The sequence below is a fragment of the Theropithecus gelada genome, chromosome 16, assembly GCF_003255815.1.
Source record: "Theropithecus gelada isolate Dixy chromosome 16, Tgel_1.0, whole genome shotgun sequence".
Lineage (NCBI taxonomy): Eukaryota > Metazoa > Chordata > Mammalia > Primates > Cercopithecidae > Theropithecus > Theropithecus gelada.
The window spans coordinates 74,774,470-74,787,974 of NC_037684.1; the positions used below are offsets into that span (position 1 = coordinate 74,774,470).

Genomic DNA, 13,505 nt, shown 5'->3' on the forward strand with positions numbered 1-13,505 from the left:
CAGAAAATGGAATCCTACCATACATGACCGCCTGTGTCTGGTTTCTTTGACTTGGCAGATGTTTGTCAGGCTCATCCACATTGTAGCATGTGTCGGTCCTTGATGATTATGACTGATAGTCCACTGTATGAATATACCACGAGTTTATCCATTTGTCAGTTTATGGACATTTGAGTTGTTTCCACCTTTTGGCTATTGTGAATAGCACTGTTGTTGCATTGGTGTGTGAGTGTCTGATGACCTGTTTTCAGTTATTTTGGGCATATGCCTAGGAATGGGGTTGTAGTTTCTTTTTTCTTTTTTTTTTTTTTTTTTTGAGACTGAGTCTGGCTCTGTCGCCCAGGCTGGAGTGCAGTGGCCGGATCTCAGCTCACTGCAAGCTCCGCCTCCCGGGTTTACGCCATTCTCCTGCCTCAGCCTCCCGAGTAGCTGGGACCACAGGCACCCGCCACCTCGCCCGGCTAGTTTTTTGTATTTTTTAGTAGAGACGGGGTTTCACCGTGTTAGCCAGGATGGTCTCGATCTCCTGACCTTGTGATCCGCCCGTCTCAGCCTCCCAAAGTGCTGGGATTACAGGCTTGAGCCACTGCGCCCGGCTGGGGTTGTAGTTTCATACCATAACTCCACGTTTTAACTTTTTGAGGAACCTCTAAACTTTTCCACAGTGGATGCACCGTTTTACACCCACCAGCAGCAAACCAAGGTTACTGCTTCTCCATATCCTTGTGAACACTTGTTGCTTTCCTTTTCTTGTATTATAGCCATCCTAGTGTATTGTCATCCTAGTGGGTATGAAGTGGCATCTCATTGTGGTTTTGATTCGCATTTTCCTAATCACTAATGACATTGATCATCATTCCATAGGCTTACTTACTGGCCATTGGTATACATTCTTTGGAGAATGTCTATTTAAGTTCTTCACCTTTTTTTTTTTTTTTGAGATGGAGTTTCGCTCTTGTGCCCAGGCTGGTGTGCAGTGGTATGATCTTGGCTCACTGCAACCTCTGCCTCCTGGATTCAAGCAATTCTCCTGCCTCAGCCTCCCAAGTAGCTGGAATTATAGGCATCCGCCTTCATACCCAGCTAATTTGTTTTGTATTTTTAGTAGAGACGGGGTTTCACCATGTTGGCCGGTCTGGTCTCAAACTCGTGACCTCAGGTGATCCACCAGCCTCGGCCTCCCAAAGTGCTGGAATTACAGGCGTGAGCCACTGCGCCCGATCTCGTCACCCATTTTTAAATTGGGTTGTCTGTCTTTGTTGTTGAGCTGTAGGAGTTCTTCATAGTTTCTGGATACCAGATGCCTTTGTGGTTTTTACATCTCTACAGGCAACTCCTGCGTGTCTGAAAACCAAACTGCAGGATTGTGCTGCACCATGGACTGGGCTAGGCATCTGAAATCAAACAGACCCAGGCTCAGCTCCTGCTTCCCGGCCTGCTCTGCCACCCCGGGTGTGCGCCCTCATCTCTGGAGCCCCAGTTGCCTCATCCATAATGGGGTGTTCTTGTTCATATTGAGGCTCTCTAGTGAAGGCTTACAGTCAGGCACGACTGCAAATTAAAGCTTCACAAATCAAACCTGTTGGAATTTCCAAGTCTCTCAGCCCACTCAGGTTAGCAGCATGCAGCGCATCGTACCCCATCGACATTTACTGGAAGGGTTTTTAGTCCCTGTGTTGAGCCACATCGGCAGCTTGTGCAATGCACAACCAAGGAGAAGAAAATGACCCCCCACCCCAGCCTTGCTGGATCTAGCTGAGACTAGGCACTGGCCAGGATGTCACACACAGTGGTTTCAACCTCCAGCTGCCAGCAAGACAGCATCTACTGTCCGTTTTCTGCAGGAACCATGGCTCCGCTGGGTTAAGTGCTTTCCTCTACCAAGCAGCTAGCCTGGCCTTGAAACCTAGTCTCCGATGCCATGTACCCCCCAACCCCATCAGAGTTTTGTAAAAAGCCCCTCCCTGCTCTCCACACCAAAGCTGAGAGCCCGTGGCATAACTGGAGGCTTCCCTGCCATCTTGGCAAAGAAGCCTTGGGTGCCGGGCGCGGTGGTTCACACCTGTAATTCCAGCACTTTGGGAGGCTGAGGCAGGCAGATTACGAGGTCAGGAGATTGAGACCATCCTGGCTAACACGGTGAAACCCTGTCTCTACTAAAAATACAAAAAACTGGCCGCTGGGCATGGTGGGGGCACCTGTAGTCCCAGCTACTCAGGAGGCTGAGGCATAAGAATGGCGTGAACCTGGGAGGCGGAGCTTGCAGTGAGCCGAGATCGCGCCACTGCACTCCAGCCTGGGCGACGGCAGGACTCCATCTCAAAAAAAAAAAAGCGTGGCTGATGTCCTGCACATGCTTCCCCAGGTGACTGCTTGCACTTAACAGCAGAGGAAACGAGAGACCACCCCACACAACTGGTAGTGGTTGAGGAGTCTGCCTGATCCCACACTGGATACTTAAGAGCATCCAGCATTAAAAATAAGCCCTGTCACCAACACCCAGCCCCTCACCCCCCAGAGCCAGGCTCAATGTGCCCAACAGCGCTGGGGCCTGCCCCTGGAGGCACTGGCTTTTGAGACACGGCAGAGACCCCACTGCCCTTAAGGATGAATTCACTACCAGCCTCTTCTAGAATCCAGCCGAGGACCTGGGATGTTCATATTCAGCTGGATGGTGACCCCAGCTCAATATGCTCACCTGGGTGTTGCCACTCACCTGTTGACCCTCCCTACCAGGGACAGATCTGTGCACCATATCCCCACCTTAGACCACCAGCTCACACACAGGTGGTACTGGTGCAGTGGTTAATGTTAGGTGTCAACTTCATTGGATTAAGGGATGCTCAGACGGTTGGTTTTTTTTCTGGGTGTCTGTAACAGTGTTGCCAGAGGAGACTGACACGACTTGACTCGGTGGACTGAGAGAGGAAGACCCACCCTGAATGTGGGTGGGTACCATCCAATCGGCTGCCAGCACAGCTAGAACAGGTGGAAGAAGGGGGGTGAGCAGCTTGCTGAGTCTTCTCCAGCCCTCTCCCTCTTCCTGTGCCAGATGTTTGCCTCCTCTTCTCTCCTGTTGGACATCAGACTCCAGGTTCTTTGGCCTTTGGACTCTGGGACTTGCACCAGCAGCTTCCTGGAGCCTTCTGCCACAGACTGAAGGCTGCACTGTGGGCTTTCCTGGTTTTGAGGCTTTTGGACTTGGACTGAGTCACGCTACCGGCTTCTCTCCACAGCTTGTAGACGGCCTATTCTGGAGCTTCACTGTGTAATCCTGTGAGCTACTTCTCCCTAATTAACTCCCCTTCTATATATACATACAGCCCATTGGTTCTGTCCCTCTGGAAAACGCTAATATTTAGTCAGGGTCTGGCCTGCAGTCTGAACCTGGAAGGTTCCTTCTGAAACCCATGCAAGCAAGTGAGCCCCAGTGGCCTCCCTGACTGCCAGAGGCCCCAGCCGCTGAACGAATTGGTCTCATTGTCTCAGGAATTCAGCAAGCAATGCAGAGATGACCCAGTGCAGGTCACCAGAGTCACTGGTGTTTGTCTTTGGAACCCACCTGGGTTTTCTCCACTACAACCTTAAGGAATTAAGATTTAAAATATATATATAGATTACAAAAGCAAAATGTCATTAAAATGCAAATATTGGCCGGGCACAGTGGCTGACACCTGTAATCCCACTACTTAGGGTGGCTGAGCTGGGAGAATTGCTTGAAGCCAGGAGTTTGAGACCAGTCTGTAATCCCAGGGATAATCATGGCTCACTGCAGCCTTGCCCTGCTGGACTCAAGCCATCCTCCCACCTCAGCCTCCTGAGTAGCTGGGCCCATAGGTATACACCACACCTGGCTAATTATTTTTTGTAGAGATGTCTATGTTGCCCGGGCTAGTCTCGAACCCCGGGCCTGAAGCAGTCCTCCCACTTCAACCTCCAAAATGCTGGGATTACAAGCATAAGCCACCATACCTGGCTGTTTTTGTTTGCTTTTTAAAATATTAGCAGCAGATAGGGAAACGAGCTCTGAACAGGTCAGCTCTACGGGAATAAATGGTCCCCGTTTGAGGACAATCCCACAGCTAAGTTTTCCTGAAGAGAAGTGTGAAGTGCATACAAGTGGATTTAGAAAAAGGAAATGCTATTTGGTGAAATTTATCAGAGTTAGGGGCAGAGGATCTATGGGTGACATTTTCAAACGACTACATTTAGATTCTCCATTTTTGGAGTCCTTTTTCTTCTACAGTCTTCCCTAGCGATCCTTGCATTCTGAGCAGGGGTAGTCACTGCCTTACCACAGTCATCAAGGCTCCTGGCTCTGGGTCACTTGGTGAAAGTAAAACAAGGAATTTGAGTCACCACAGCCAAAGGTTCTGAGTGTTAAGACACTGAGGCCTGGGCAAGCCCATACCCTGCTCCCAGGCAGGCAGGGCGGGGGCTGTCCTTGCCTTGTGGGGAAGGGAGTGGGTGAGATTTCACAGCCCATCAGGACAGCCCAAGACCCAGCAGCCCAGGGCCTGAGGTCATGCAAAGTTCTTAGCAAAACTGATTTGTTTCCATTTCTCTGGCTAGAAACGGAAGACCCAGACATTAACCTTGGCTAGGTGATGGAACCATGAACATGAACCATGAATGCTTTTAACTTATCCTGGATTTTTCTTTTTTTTTTTTTAAGCCATGGTTTGAGATGGCAAATTTAGAGCTACCTGAAGCAAGTAGCCTCTACAGATTGGCCTACATCAGGCTTGTGTTGGGGTCTGGCCATCTAAGGAGAGGGACTCTAGACTGAGCTTGCTTCCCGGACAGCTGCACTCTGACCAGGGGCTGGCCTGGCAGCTGGGAGCACCTTGCTGTGCTGGGGCTTGGATGTGGCTGGAGGGTGAGGCACAACTAGGCCCACCAGTCCTCATTCCCAGGCATTACGTTAGCACTGCCTATCCCAGTTAATCGTCACAAGCACCTGGGATTGGGCATTGCGTGACCCCCCAGTTAAAAGATGAGAAGACTGAGGCATAGGCTCTGCCCCAGACTGCTCCCTTGCTGCCCCTCCACTGCCAGGGAAACTACTCAAAGCTCTCCAGCATGAAGGCATCAAGTGATTGGAATGGACCTTGGTCAAGTATCTCCTGCCTTGGACCCTTATAATATCCTCAGCAAGGAGCCCTTGTGCCCGCCCCCTGCCCTGCACCCAACACCCAGAGGCCTACACCACTATTCCATTTGCTCGGCACGGTTCTGCTTCCCTTGGGTCCTGCGGTCACAGCTGGAAGGGGTAGAGGAGTCCCCTCAGGACGTAAGTGGGGGAAGGACCAGCAGGGCGCAAGTGGCACAGCTAGGCTGGAAGCAGCCGTGCATGCAGACCAGAGCCCTCCCCAGCCCACATCTGTCATCTGGTGACAGAAAGTGAGCCCTGGCTTTGGCTCTTGGGGGTGGGGGGGATAAGATGCCCTGGCCTCACCTGCGCAAGGCGGGGCAAGTTTCCTCCCCACTTGTGCAGCCACAGAGAGGTGCAAGGGGAGGTAGAGAACACAGGTTCCTGGCCGGGTGCGGTCGCCCATGCCTGTAATCCCAGCACTTTGGGAGGCCAAGGCAGGCAGATCATGAGGTCAAGAGATTGAGACCATCCTGGCCAACATGGTGAAAATCCATCTCTACTAAAAACACAAAAATTAGCCGAGCGTGGTAGTGCGCACCTGTAGTCCCAGCTACTCGGGAGGCTGAGGCAGAATTGCTTTAACCCTGGGAGGCAGAGATTGCAGTGAGCCAAGATCGCGCCATTGCACCCCAGCCTCGGTGACAGAGACTCCGTCTCAAAAGAAAAAAAAAACAAACACAAGTTTCTAAAAACTGATCGGCATGGCTGAAGGGCCATCAACAGCCCACTGATTACAGAAAGTATGGTGTGGGGCTCGGTTCAGCCTTGCAGGAAGAAACATCCCAAACTGGTTGGTTCCCAGTACTAAAGCAACACAAAGCTTTTCATCTGTTCCTTCCACGTACCGTACTTGTCACAGAAAGTTTGTGTCCCCTTAAACTTGTATGTTGAGATCCTAACCCCCAAGGCACTGCTAACAGCAGATGGGGCCTTTGGGAAGTGATTCAATCATGAGTGTGGGCCCCCACCCCATGGGTGGGCTTAGTTTCCTTTAGAGACCCCAGGAGAGCATTTCCCCGCTTCCTCCACGAGGACAGCTACATGGGGACACCTATGAACCAGTATGTGGGCCCTCACCAAACATGGGATCTGTTTGTGACTCATTCTTGGACTTCTAGCCTCCAAAATGGTCAGACATAAATTTCTGATGTTTATAAGCCACCTAGTCTATGGCATTTTGTTATCACAGCCCAAACAGACTGAGATGATTTTTTTTTTTTTTTATTTTTGAGACGGAGTTTCATTCTTGTTGCCTAGGCTGGAGTGCAATGGCGCGATCTCAGCTCACCACAACCTCTGCCTCCCGGGTTCAAGCAATTCTTCTGCCTCAGCCTCCCAAGTAGCTGGGATTACATGCATGCACCACCACGCCCAGCTAATATTTTTTGAATTTTTAGTAGAAACGGAGTTTCTCCACGTTAGTCAGGCTGGTCTTGAATTCCCAACCTCAGGTGATCCACTTACCTTGGCCTCCCAAAGTGCTGGGATTACAGGCGTGAGCCACGGCACCTGGCCAAAATGCTTATTTATTTATTTATTTATTTATTTATTTATTTGTCGCCAGTCTGGAGTGCAGTGGTGTGATCTCGGCTCACTGCAACCTCCACCTCCCGGATTTAAGCGATTCCCCTGCCTTGGCCTCCCAAGTAGCTGGGACTACAGGCGCCCGCCACCACACCCAGCTAATTTTTATCTTTTTAGTAGAGATGGGGTTTCACCATGTTGGCCAGGATGGTCTGGATCTCTTGACCCCGGGATCCGCCCACCTCGGCCTCCCAATGTGCTGGGATTATGGGTTTGAGCCAGCGCACCCGGCCAAGATGCTACTTTTTAAAGTAAACTCTACCACCTCCAATTGACCTCAAGCACCCTTGCCTAAGTGCCAGGACAAGCCACAGGACTTACAGGAAACCCCCAACAGCTGCGTATGAAAGCGCCAAGACCCCCTTATCCAGCCTGAGTTACACGTTAGAATTTTCTTTTATTCTTGTTGACCTCTTCGAAGCAGAGCTTCGTTTCAGCAGGAAGGATACCAGAGGCAGGAGGAGGGTCACTTGGGAAGGGAGGTGGAATCTCCCTCCTCTAGCCCCCCTGCTACCTCTAACGGGCTTCAAAGTCAGAATACAGCCATCGGCTGAGAGCAGTTCATTTTGGCACACTGGGAGGCCGGCTCTGCGCACCGGACCCCTCTGGTGGGGGATCAGGCCCTCTGCTCTCCAGTGGGGCCTGGAACAGCTCCAGTGATATGCCCCAGCTGTGGGCTGGGGGCGCAGCACAGAGCCTCGGCTCCCGCAGGGCCCTCAGCTGCTTGAAGAAAACACTCACCTGGCTGGGGGGAAAAAGGGCCTTGCCCTGAGGTATCAGGTGGGTAGCAAGTCACACTGAGCTCCTGCTCCAGGGCTCGAGAACACAACAAGAAAACTAAACGCACAGAAGACAGCAGGAAAACGCCATCCTTTAACAGCCAAAAAGCTGTCATTCAGGGACACCAGGTGACTCCAGCGCCCGGGGGACAGAACAAACACACCATACCTACCACCAGGCACCAGAGGCCTCAAAACGCCTGGAGCTGGGGCCGGAGAAGGCGGTAAGTCACCTTCTCTCAGCAGAAATGTGAAGTTGGCCTTTAGCTTCTGCCCAGGATGGCAGAAACCACATTCTGTCGGTGGATTGGTTGCTGGTGATGGACAGAGCCAAGGTCCTGGGGTTGGCCCCAAGGGCTGAAAAGGTGCTTGCAGAAATGGCTGGCACTCCAAGCTGCCTGAGCCAGCCCAGCCGTACTCAGGTGACAGTGACCCAAGCTCTCTGGGCTCAGGGTTTACGGCCACCATAGCCCAAGCACATCCCGATGCCCTGGGTTTAAGTAATGTACCCTCTTTTGTTCTGGCTAAAAGCTAGAGAAAAACCACTATTCAAATCCCCGGAAGGGAGGTGGGCGCAGCTTCCCAGCGTTAGAAAACACGCCAGCCACCCGTTCCCACCCACCTAGAGCAGCCCCTCGGGCTCCTGTAGGCCACTGTACAGCGCATAGCCAATGTCGTCAATCTCCTCCTCACGCAAGCTGCTGAAGAGGTTCACGCTGGGGTTGAAGTGGCAGGGCAGGCTGGCCTGCTCCAGGCTGCCGATGAGCAGTTCCAGGGCTTGCAGGAAGCGCTCACCCAAGGCCTCCTCCGTCCAGTCCACATTGTCCTCCCCCAGACGCAGGACCACCTGGGTCAGGTGACCCCGGCCCAGCTGCCCCAGGGCCGAGCAGCCACGGCAGACAGCACACAGCAGCAGCAGCAGCCGACGGCGGGTCCCAGCGTCATGGTCGTCCAGGGCTCGCAGCCTTGCAGCCTCCACTGGATACAGGTCCTGCAGCCAGAGGTTCCCCGCCAGCCCCTCCAGGGGCCAGGCCAAGAGGAGGCGGTCGTCAGCATTGGCCCCAGGGACTGCCACAAGCACAGCCACGGTGAGCTCCAGGCGCTCGTGCTGCACCTCGAGCAGCAGCTCCTCTGAGGCCATGCTGGGCCAGATCAGGCACCCAAGAAGGCTGCCAATGGCCGGCCAGTTGACAGACGCAGCCAGCGCCTTGCGGAGTAGCTCCAGCAGGATGCGGGAAGAGAGGTAGCCCCCGACCAGGAAGCGGTCCCAGGGGCTGCTCCCGCGGGGGCAGAACTCAAGCTGAGTCCTGCGCACGGCCCAGCAGCGAGGGTCCCTCGCCACAGTGTCCACGCCCGGCACCAGGCTCCATAGGCCCGGCTCCAGCACCAGTGGCACCAGGAGACGCACGTGGTCCGCGGCCCCTGCCTGCAGCCCATCATACAGCGGCCCCCCAGGCACAAATGCCCCAAAGGGCAGTTCCGGGAACTTGCTCTGAAAGTAGGCCTGCAGCTCCAGGGCAATGTCGCCAGCCAGCTGTTTGGCCAAAGCCACCTGGGCTGCTGGGATGGTCACATGGTCCCGCTCGAAGGCCAGCAGCCTCTCCTGCAGTGTCAGACACAGCGGTGCTGGGGAGCTGAGCTGTGGTGTCACCTCAGGACCAGTTTCTGCAGGCCCCTCTGCAGAGTGAAGGGGCGGGGAACATGTCGGAACAGCCTGTGATTAGTTAAGAAAACACCACCGACCGCTAGCTGTGTGACGTCCCAGGGCCTCACTTTCCTCACCTGCAATGGCACCTGAGAAGGCACTCAGTTCAGGTCCTCACATATAGTGAGCGCTTGGTGACGAGTTCTCATTGTCCCAGAGTCCAACACCCTGGCCCTATGGCTAAAACAGCTTCATGCAGAGTAGGTAGGTAAGTCACGCCCCTCTGGGCCTCAGTTTCCCCATCTAAAGCTCCCCACCATCACAACGCTGCCACTTTGCTCCAGGAGCAGGGCAAAGAAACCCCACCCCCATTAAATGTCTGAGGAGCCCACAACCCAGAGAGAAGCAGGGACTCGCACAGGGCCGCACAGTCAGTCAGGGCAAAGCCTGGGCTGCGTCTCTCGAATGTGACACCAACAGAGGGGAAGGAGTGCCACTCACCTGGGGCAGAGGGCGAGGGGGCCAAGGGCAACACTGGCTGGCTGAGGGCAGCAGGTGGAGGCCGGGGCTGCAGGTGTGGTGTGGCCTTGAGCAGGCTCAGTTCCTTCCAGCTGTCTCCCTTGGTGTCATCCTCGTCCCGTGGGCTAGTGGCCCTGTCAATGAACTACAGGCAGAGTCACAGAGATCAGTGTATATGAAGTCTGGGCAGCCATAGCAAAGCCCAGGGGCAAAGGAGACCAGGGTGCAGGGTGGAGAAGCAGGTGCCCTGGGCTCCCATGAAGGCCTTGGGCAGTCCCCACCCCTCCCCAGGGCCCCTCTGAAAAGCCCAACCCTGTTGTCCTCCTGTAGGAGCCTCAGGCATGACCCACCCACCTGGCCTTACCCGCTTCACGGCCAGGGTGGCAATGCCCAGCACAGCAGCCCCGCCCACGCCCAGCACCAGGCGGGCATTGGCCAGGAGGAAGTCCACCATGCTGCCCAGCCCCTCGTCGCCACGTCGCTTCCCCCGTTTCTGGGAGAACTCTGCCATGGTCTGCCTGTAAGAGAGCCAGGGGTGAAGGGGCAGCTCAGGTGCAGGTGGCCAGGCTGGGAGAGGGGCTGCTGTGGGCAGGTGCTCTGGCTGTCCTTATGCTGGGTAAGAGAGCTCAGCCCATGAGGGGGGCTTTCTGAGAATTTCTCAAGAGAAAGGGGCCACCCATCCACAGGGGAGGACACCGAGGTCCTGGGAAACCATGTAAAGTACCTAAGAAAGGGCAGGGATGGGATATGAACTTGGGTTTTGGGGCCCCAAGCCCCCATCTCTCACGAGGAGATAAGGGAGCTGCCAAGCCCCCTCCCCCAAAGCTGCAAACAACCCACTCCCTGGAAAGAAGCTCGCAAAGGCCCTGAGGCTTGTGCAGGTAGAGGAAGGGGCCGCTCTCCCTGGAGCCCACCCTCCAGGACCTCTGACATCACCAGGGTGTCATCATCTCCATCCCTATGTTACAGAGCCACAGGCTGCCAGCTCACAAGTGAGTGGTGAGGTCTCCAACCCACGACTGCAAGGCCTCCAGACTCTCATCACTCACAGAGTCTGACGGATTCTCCCTGTGCCAGGTGGCCAGGTCCTCGGCAGCAGCCTCATCTGAAGGTCCCTAACCAGAGGGCACGGCAGCCCTCTATGATAACCTCTTCAGAAGAGCCCAAAGTCCAGAGAAGACGAACAATTTGGGGCCCCAGCCAGTCTGGGGGACCACTGGAACCAGTTACCCTCCAAATCTTGACAGGGTAGCCCCAAGAGGCAGAGCTACCGAGTCAGAGCACAGGCAGAGTGACACGGCCCGAGCTGCCTGGGCAGGCCAATGCAGATGTGCTTCTCAGGGTTGAAGCCCCTTTGGCAGGGCAGAAAGGGCTGCCCAGTGCCTCTGTACAGAGGGCTCTCTGGGCCTCTCAGTCTTGGGACAATGTGTAGGTAGTGGTGGGTGATGCTTCTCAGCTGCCGGGAGGCCAAGCAACAGAGAAAGGAAGGTGAGGGCCTGGGCCCAGCCCGTTTGCTCACCTGTAAGATGGCATACCCAGCAGGGAGGGCAGATGTGGGCAGGCTTGAAGTGTGTGGCTGGGTGGGGCCCAGCACTTGGGAAGTGGAGGCAAAGACCTAGGGCCCAGTCCACGTTCCTCACGTTCTGCGAGGGGGACACTGCCCTCAGGCCCTGGGAGATGAGCTGGGCTGTGACCTTCGGACATCAGTTAGACACCAGGCAGAACTCTCCCAGGGAGGCCTGAGCAGATGACCATGAGGTCACAGCCTGCCCGGGCACCAAGGACTTCTACCTGCCCTGCCAGAGTGTCGGTGCCAGGGGCCCAGTTGCCAGGTGACCAGATGCCTGGAGTAGCTGAAGCCCGAAGCGCTGTGTGACTCAGCCCCGTACACCCGCCTATTCGCCCCAGACTAAAAATAAGACGGTCTCTGGGGAGATCCCAGGCCAACCGGGTGACCCGCCACGGCCCCAAGGCCGGTTTCAGTCTCCTCATCCGTGACTCGGGAATCAATACTGCCACCCACCCCCAGAGAGACCAGGAATCTACTTTGCAAACTGTAAAGCGCTTTAAATACTCCCAACCTGTCTAAATTGGGACTCAGCCCCACCACTGGCGGGGTCGTTCAGGCCTCAGCCCACAGCCATCCAGCTCCGGGAAGCGGGAGAGGGCACGGGTGGCTGAAAACAACCCGAGTTTGCCCAACGAGGCCCTGGAGGCCGTCTGGCCTTCCCTCCTCTGCCAAACGCGCCTGCCGTGGGCCCGGGCGGTGCAGCCCGCAGCAGCAGCCCTAGGTGGGCGGGTGACGCCCCGTTCGCAGGGAAACTAAGAGACCGAGAGGGGAAGGGGGCTGGGCTGGGATTCGAACGCGGCCCTTGGTCCCCCAAAGGTCCCCTCCCCGCCTTCCCCAGCCGTGACCGCGGGCCACGCCTCCGATCCGCGTTCAGTCGCGCGCCAAGCCCTGAGCCGGGTGACCCTGGGGGCCGCCCCGCCGCGCTCCAGCTGTACCTGCGTCGCAGCTTCCGCACAACAACCGGAGGAGGCCGCGGGACCACGGTCCCTGAGCTCGAACCAGCCTGAGACTGGAACGTGAAGGACCCTGGAACCCAACGTCGAGGGCCCCCGGGGGCGGCCGCGGACTTCGCAGCACGCAGACAAGCAGGCCCTAAGTCCAATCGGAGCGCTCGAGTTCGGAGCACAGGTGCCAAAATACTGCGCGGTTCAGCCAATGAAGGGCAGGCCCCGCCCCCCAGCCGACAGACGCGCTCCCTTCGGGGCGGGACTCCCTGACGCAGTCCGAATTTAAAGGTGCAGGGCTGCATTCCGAGCCTGCGACCAGGTGATGTGACAGGCAGCCCTCCGGGAAGTCTGTGCGTTGTAATGTGAGCCTCCGGTGTGGAAAAAGCTGTCTGGGCCCCCGTTCCTTCCGGGAGCCAGGTAGAGAGGCTGCACATGGCTAGAGGCCCGGCACATCCAACCTGTTAGATCACCTCTGCGAGAGAGCGTCTTGGTGGCCTCGTTCTTAACTGTGGGCCTGCGAGGCACAGTGTGGCGAAAGTGCCTACCCCTGCCACCTGCTCCGTGCGAGCTTATGTGGGCCATTCTCCACCTGGGCCTGTTTTTCTCCTGTAAAATGGGGACACTAGACCCCCTCCTCGCCTACGAAGCATGGCTGGGTATATAACCGCTGTGGCTCATTTATCGGGGTCCTGCTATGTGTCAGCCAGGGCGAGCCCCCTGTGAACAGCAGGGACCAAGACAGATGCTTCTCTTCTGGACCCTCCCTTTGTAGGGAGGCACGAGCACAGGGGTGCTGACACTAAGTGGGAGTAATAAACCTGGCACACAAAACAAAACGGAATAATAACCTGCCACTCACTGAGCGCCTGCTGTATGCTGCAGGCTACACGTGCATTCTTTGTTCATTTACTTATGGTGACAATCTTAGGAAGCATTTTACAAATGAGGAAACTGGGTAGGGCGCGGTGGCTCACGCCTGTCATCCCAGCACTCTGAGAAGCTGAGACCGGAGGATCACTTGAGGCCAGGACATCAAGACCAGCCTGGGCAACATAGCAAGACCTTCGTGTCTACAAAAAAACAAAAATAAATTTAGCCAGGTGTGGTGGTCTGCGCCTATAGTCCCAGCTAATCGGGAGGCTGAGCCCAGGAGTTCGAGGCTGCAGTGAGCTATGATCACACCACTGCACTCCAGCCTGGGCGGCAGAGCAAGAAGACCCTGTCTCAACAAAATAAAAACAACACATGAGGAAACTAAGTCCAGAAGCTGGAGAGCTAGGACCCGAGGAGCCAGGTGTCTCACTAC

At 55.5% G+C, this 13,505-nt stretch overlaps 1 protein-coding gene across 2 annotated transcripts; it reads right to left on the minus strand.

Moving 5' to 3' along the window:
* Nucleotides 1-7,117: 7,117 nt before the first annotated feature.
* Nucleotides 7,118-12,386, minus strand: MIEF2 (mitochondrial elongation factor 2). Of its 2 annotated transcripts, none has more exons than XM_025361952.1 (4): nucleotides 12,188-12,386; nucleotides 10,047-10,200; nucleotides 9,665-9,827; nucleotides 7,118-9,195 (listed from the first exon to the last, which is right to left on the minus strand). In XM_025361952.1, exons 2-4 carry the CDS (start codon nucleotides 10,191-10,193, stop codon nucleotides 8,141-8,143), a joined length of 1,365 nt encoding a protein of 454 aa, XP_025217737.1. In that variant the 5' UTR covers nucleotides 10,194-10,200; nucleotides 12,188-12,386; the 3' UTR covers nucleotides 7,118-8,140. The 2 variants fall into 2 exon arrangements, with proteins under 2 accessions (XP_025217737.1, XP_025217738.1); XM_025361953.1 differs by lacking the exon at nucleotides 12,188-12,386 and adding an exon at nucleotides 11,764-11,816.
* Nucleotides 12,387-13,505: the final 1,119 nt, after the last annotated feature.

Bases quoted from the DNA above. Each gene is read 5' to 3' on its own strand.
- MIEF2 (XM_025361952.1), bottom strand. From the start codon at position 10,193: ATGGCAGAGTTCTCCCAGAAACGGGGGAAGCGACGTGGCGACGAGGGG. The intron at 9,828-10,046 runs GTAAGGCCAGGT...CTCTGCCTGTAG, and splicing joins CCACCCTGGCCGTGAAGCGG to TTCATTGACAGGGCCACTAG. The intron at 9,196-9,664 runs GTGAGTGGCACT...TTCACTCTGCAG, and splicing joins CCCCTCGCCCTCTGCCCCAG to AGGGGCCTGCAGAAACTGGT.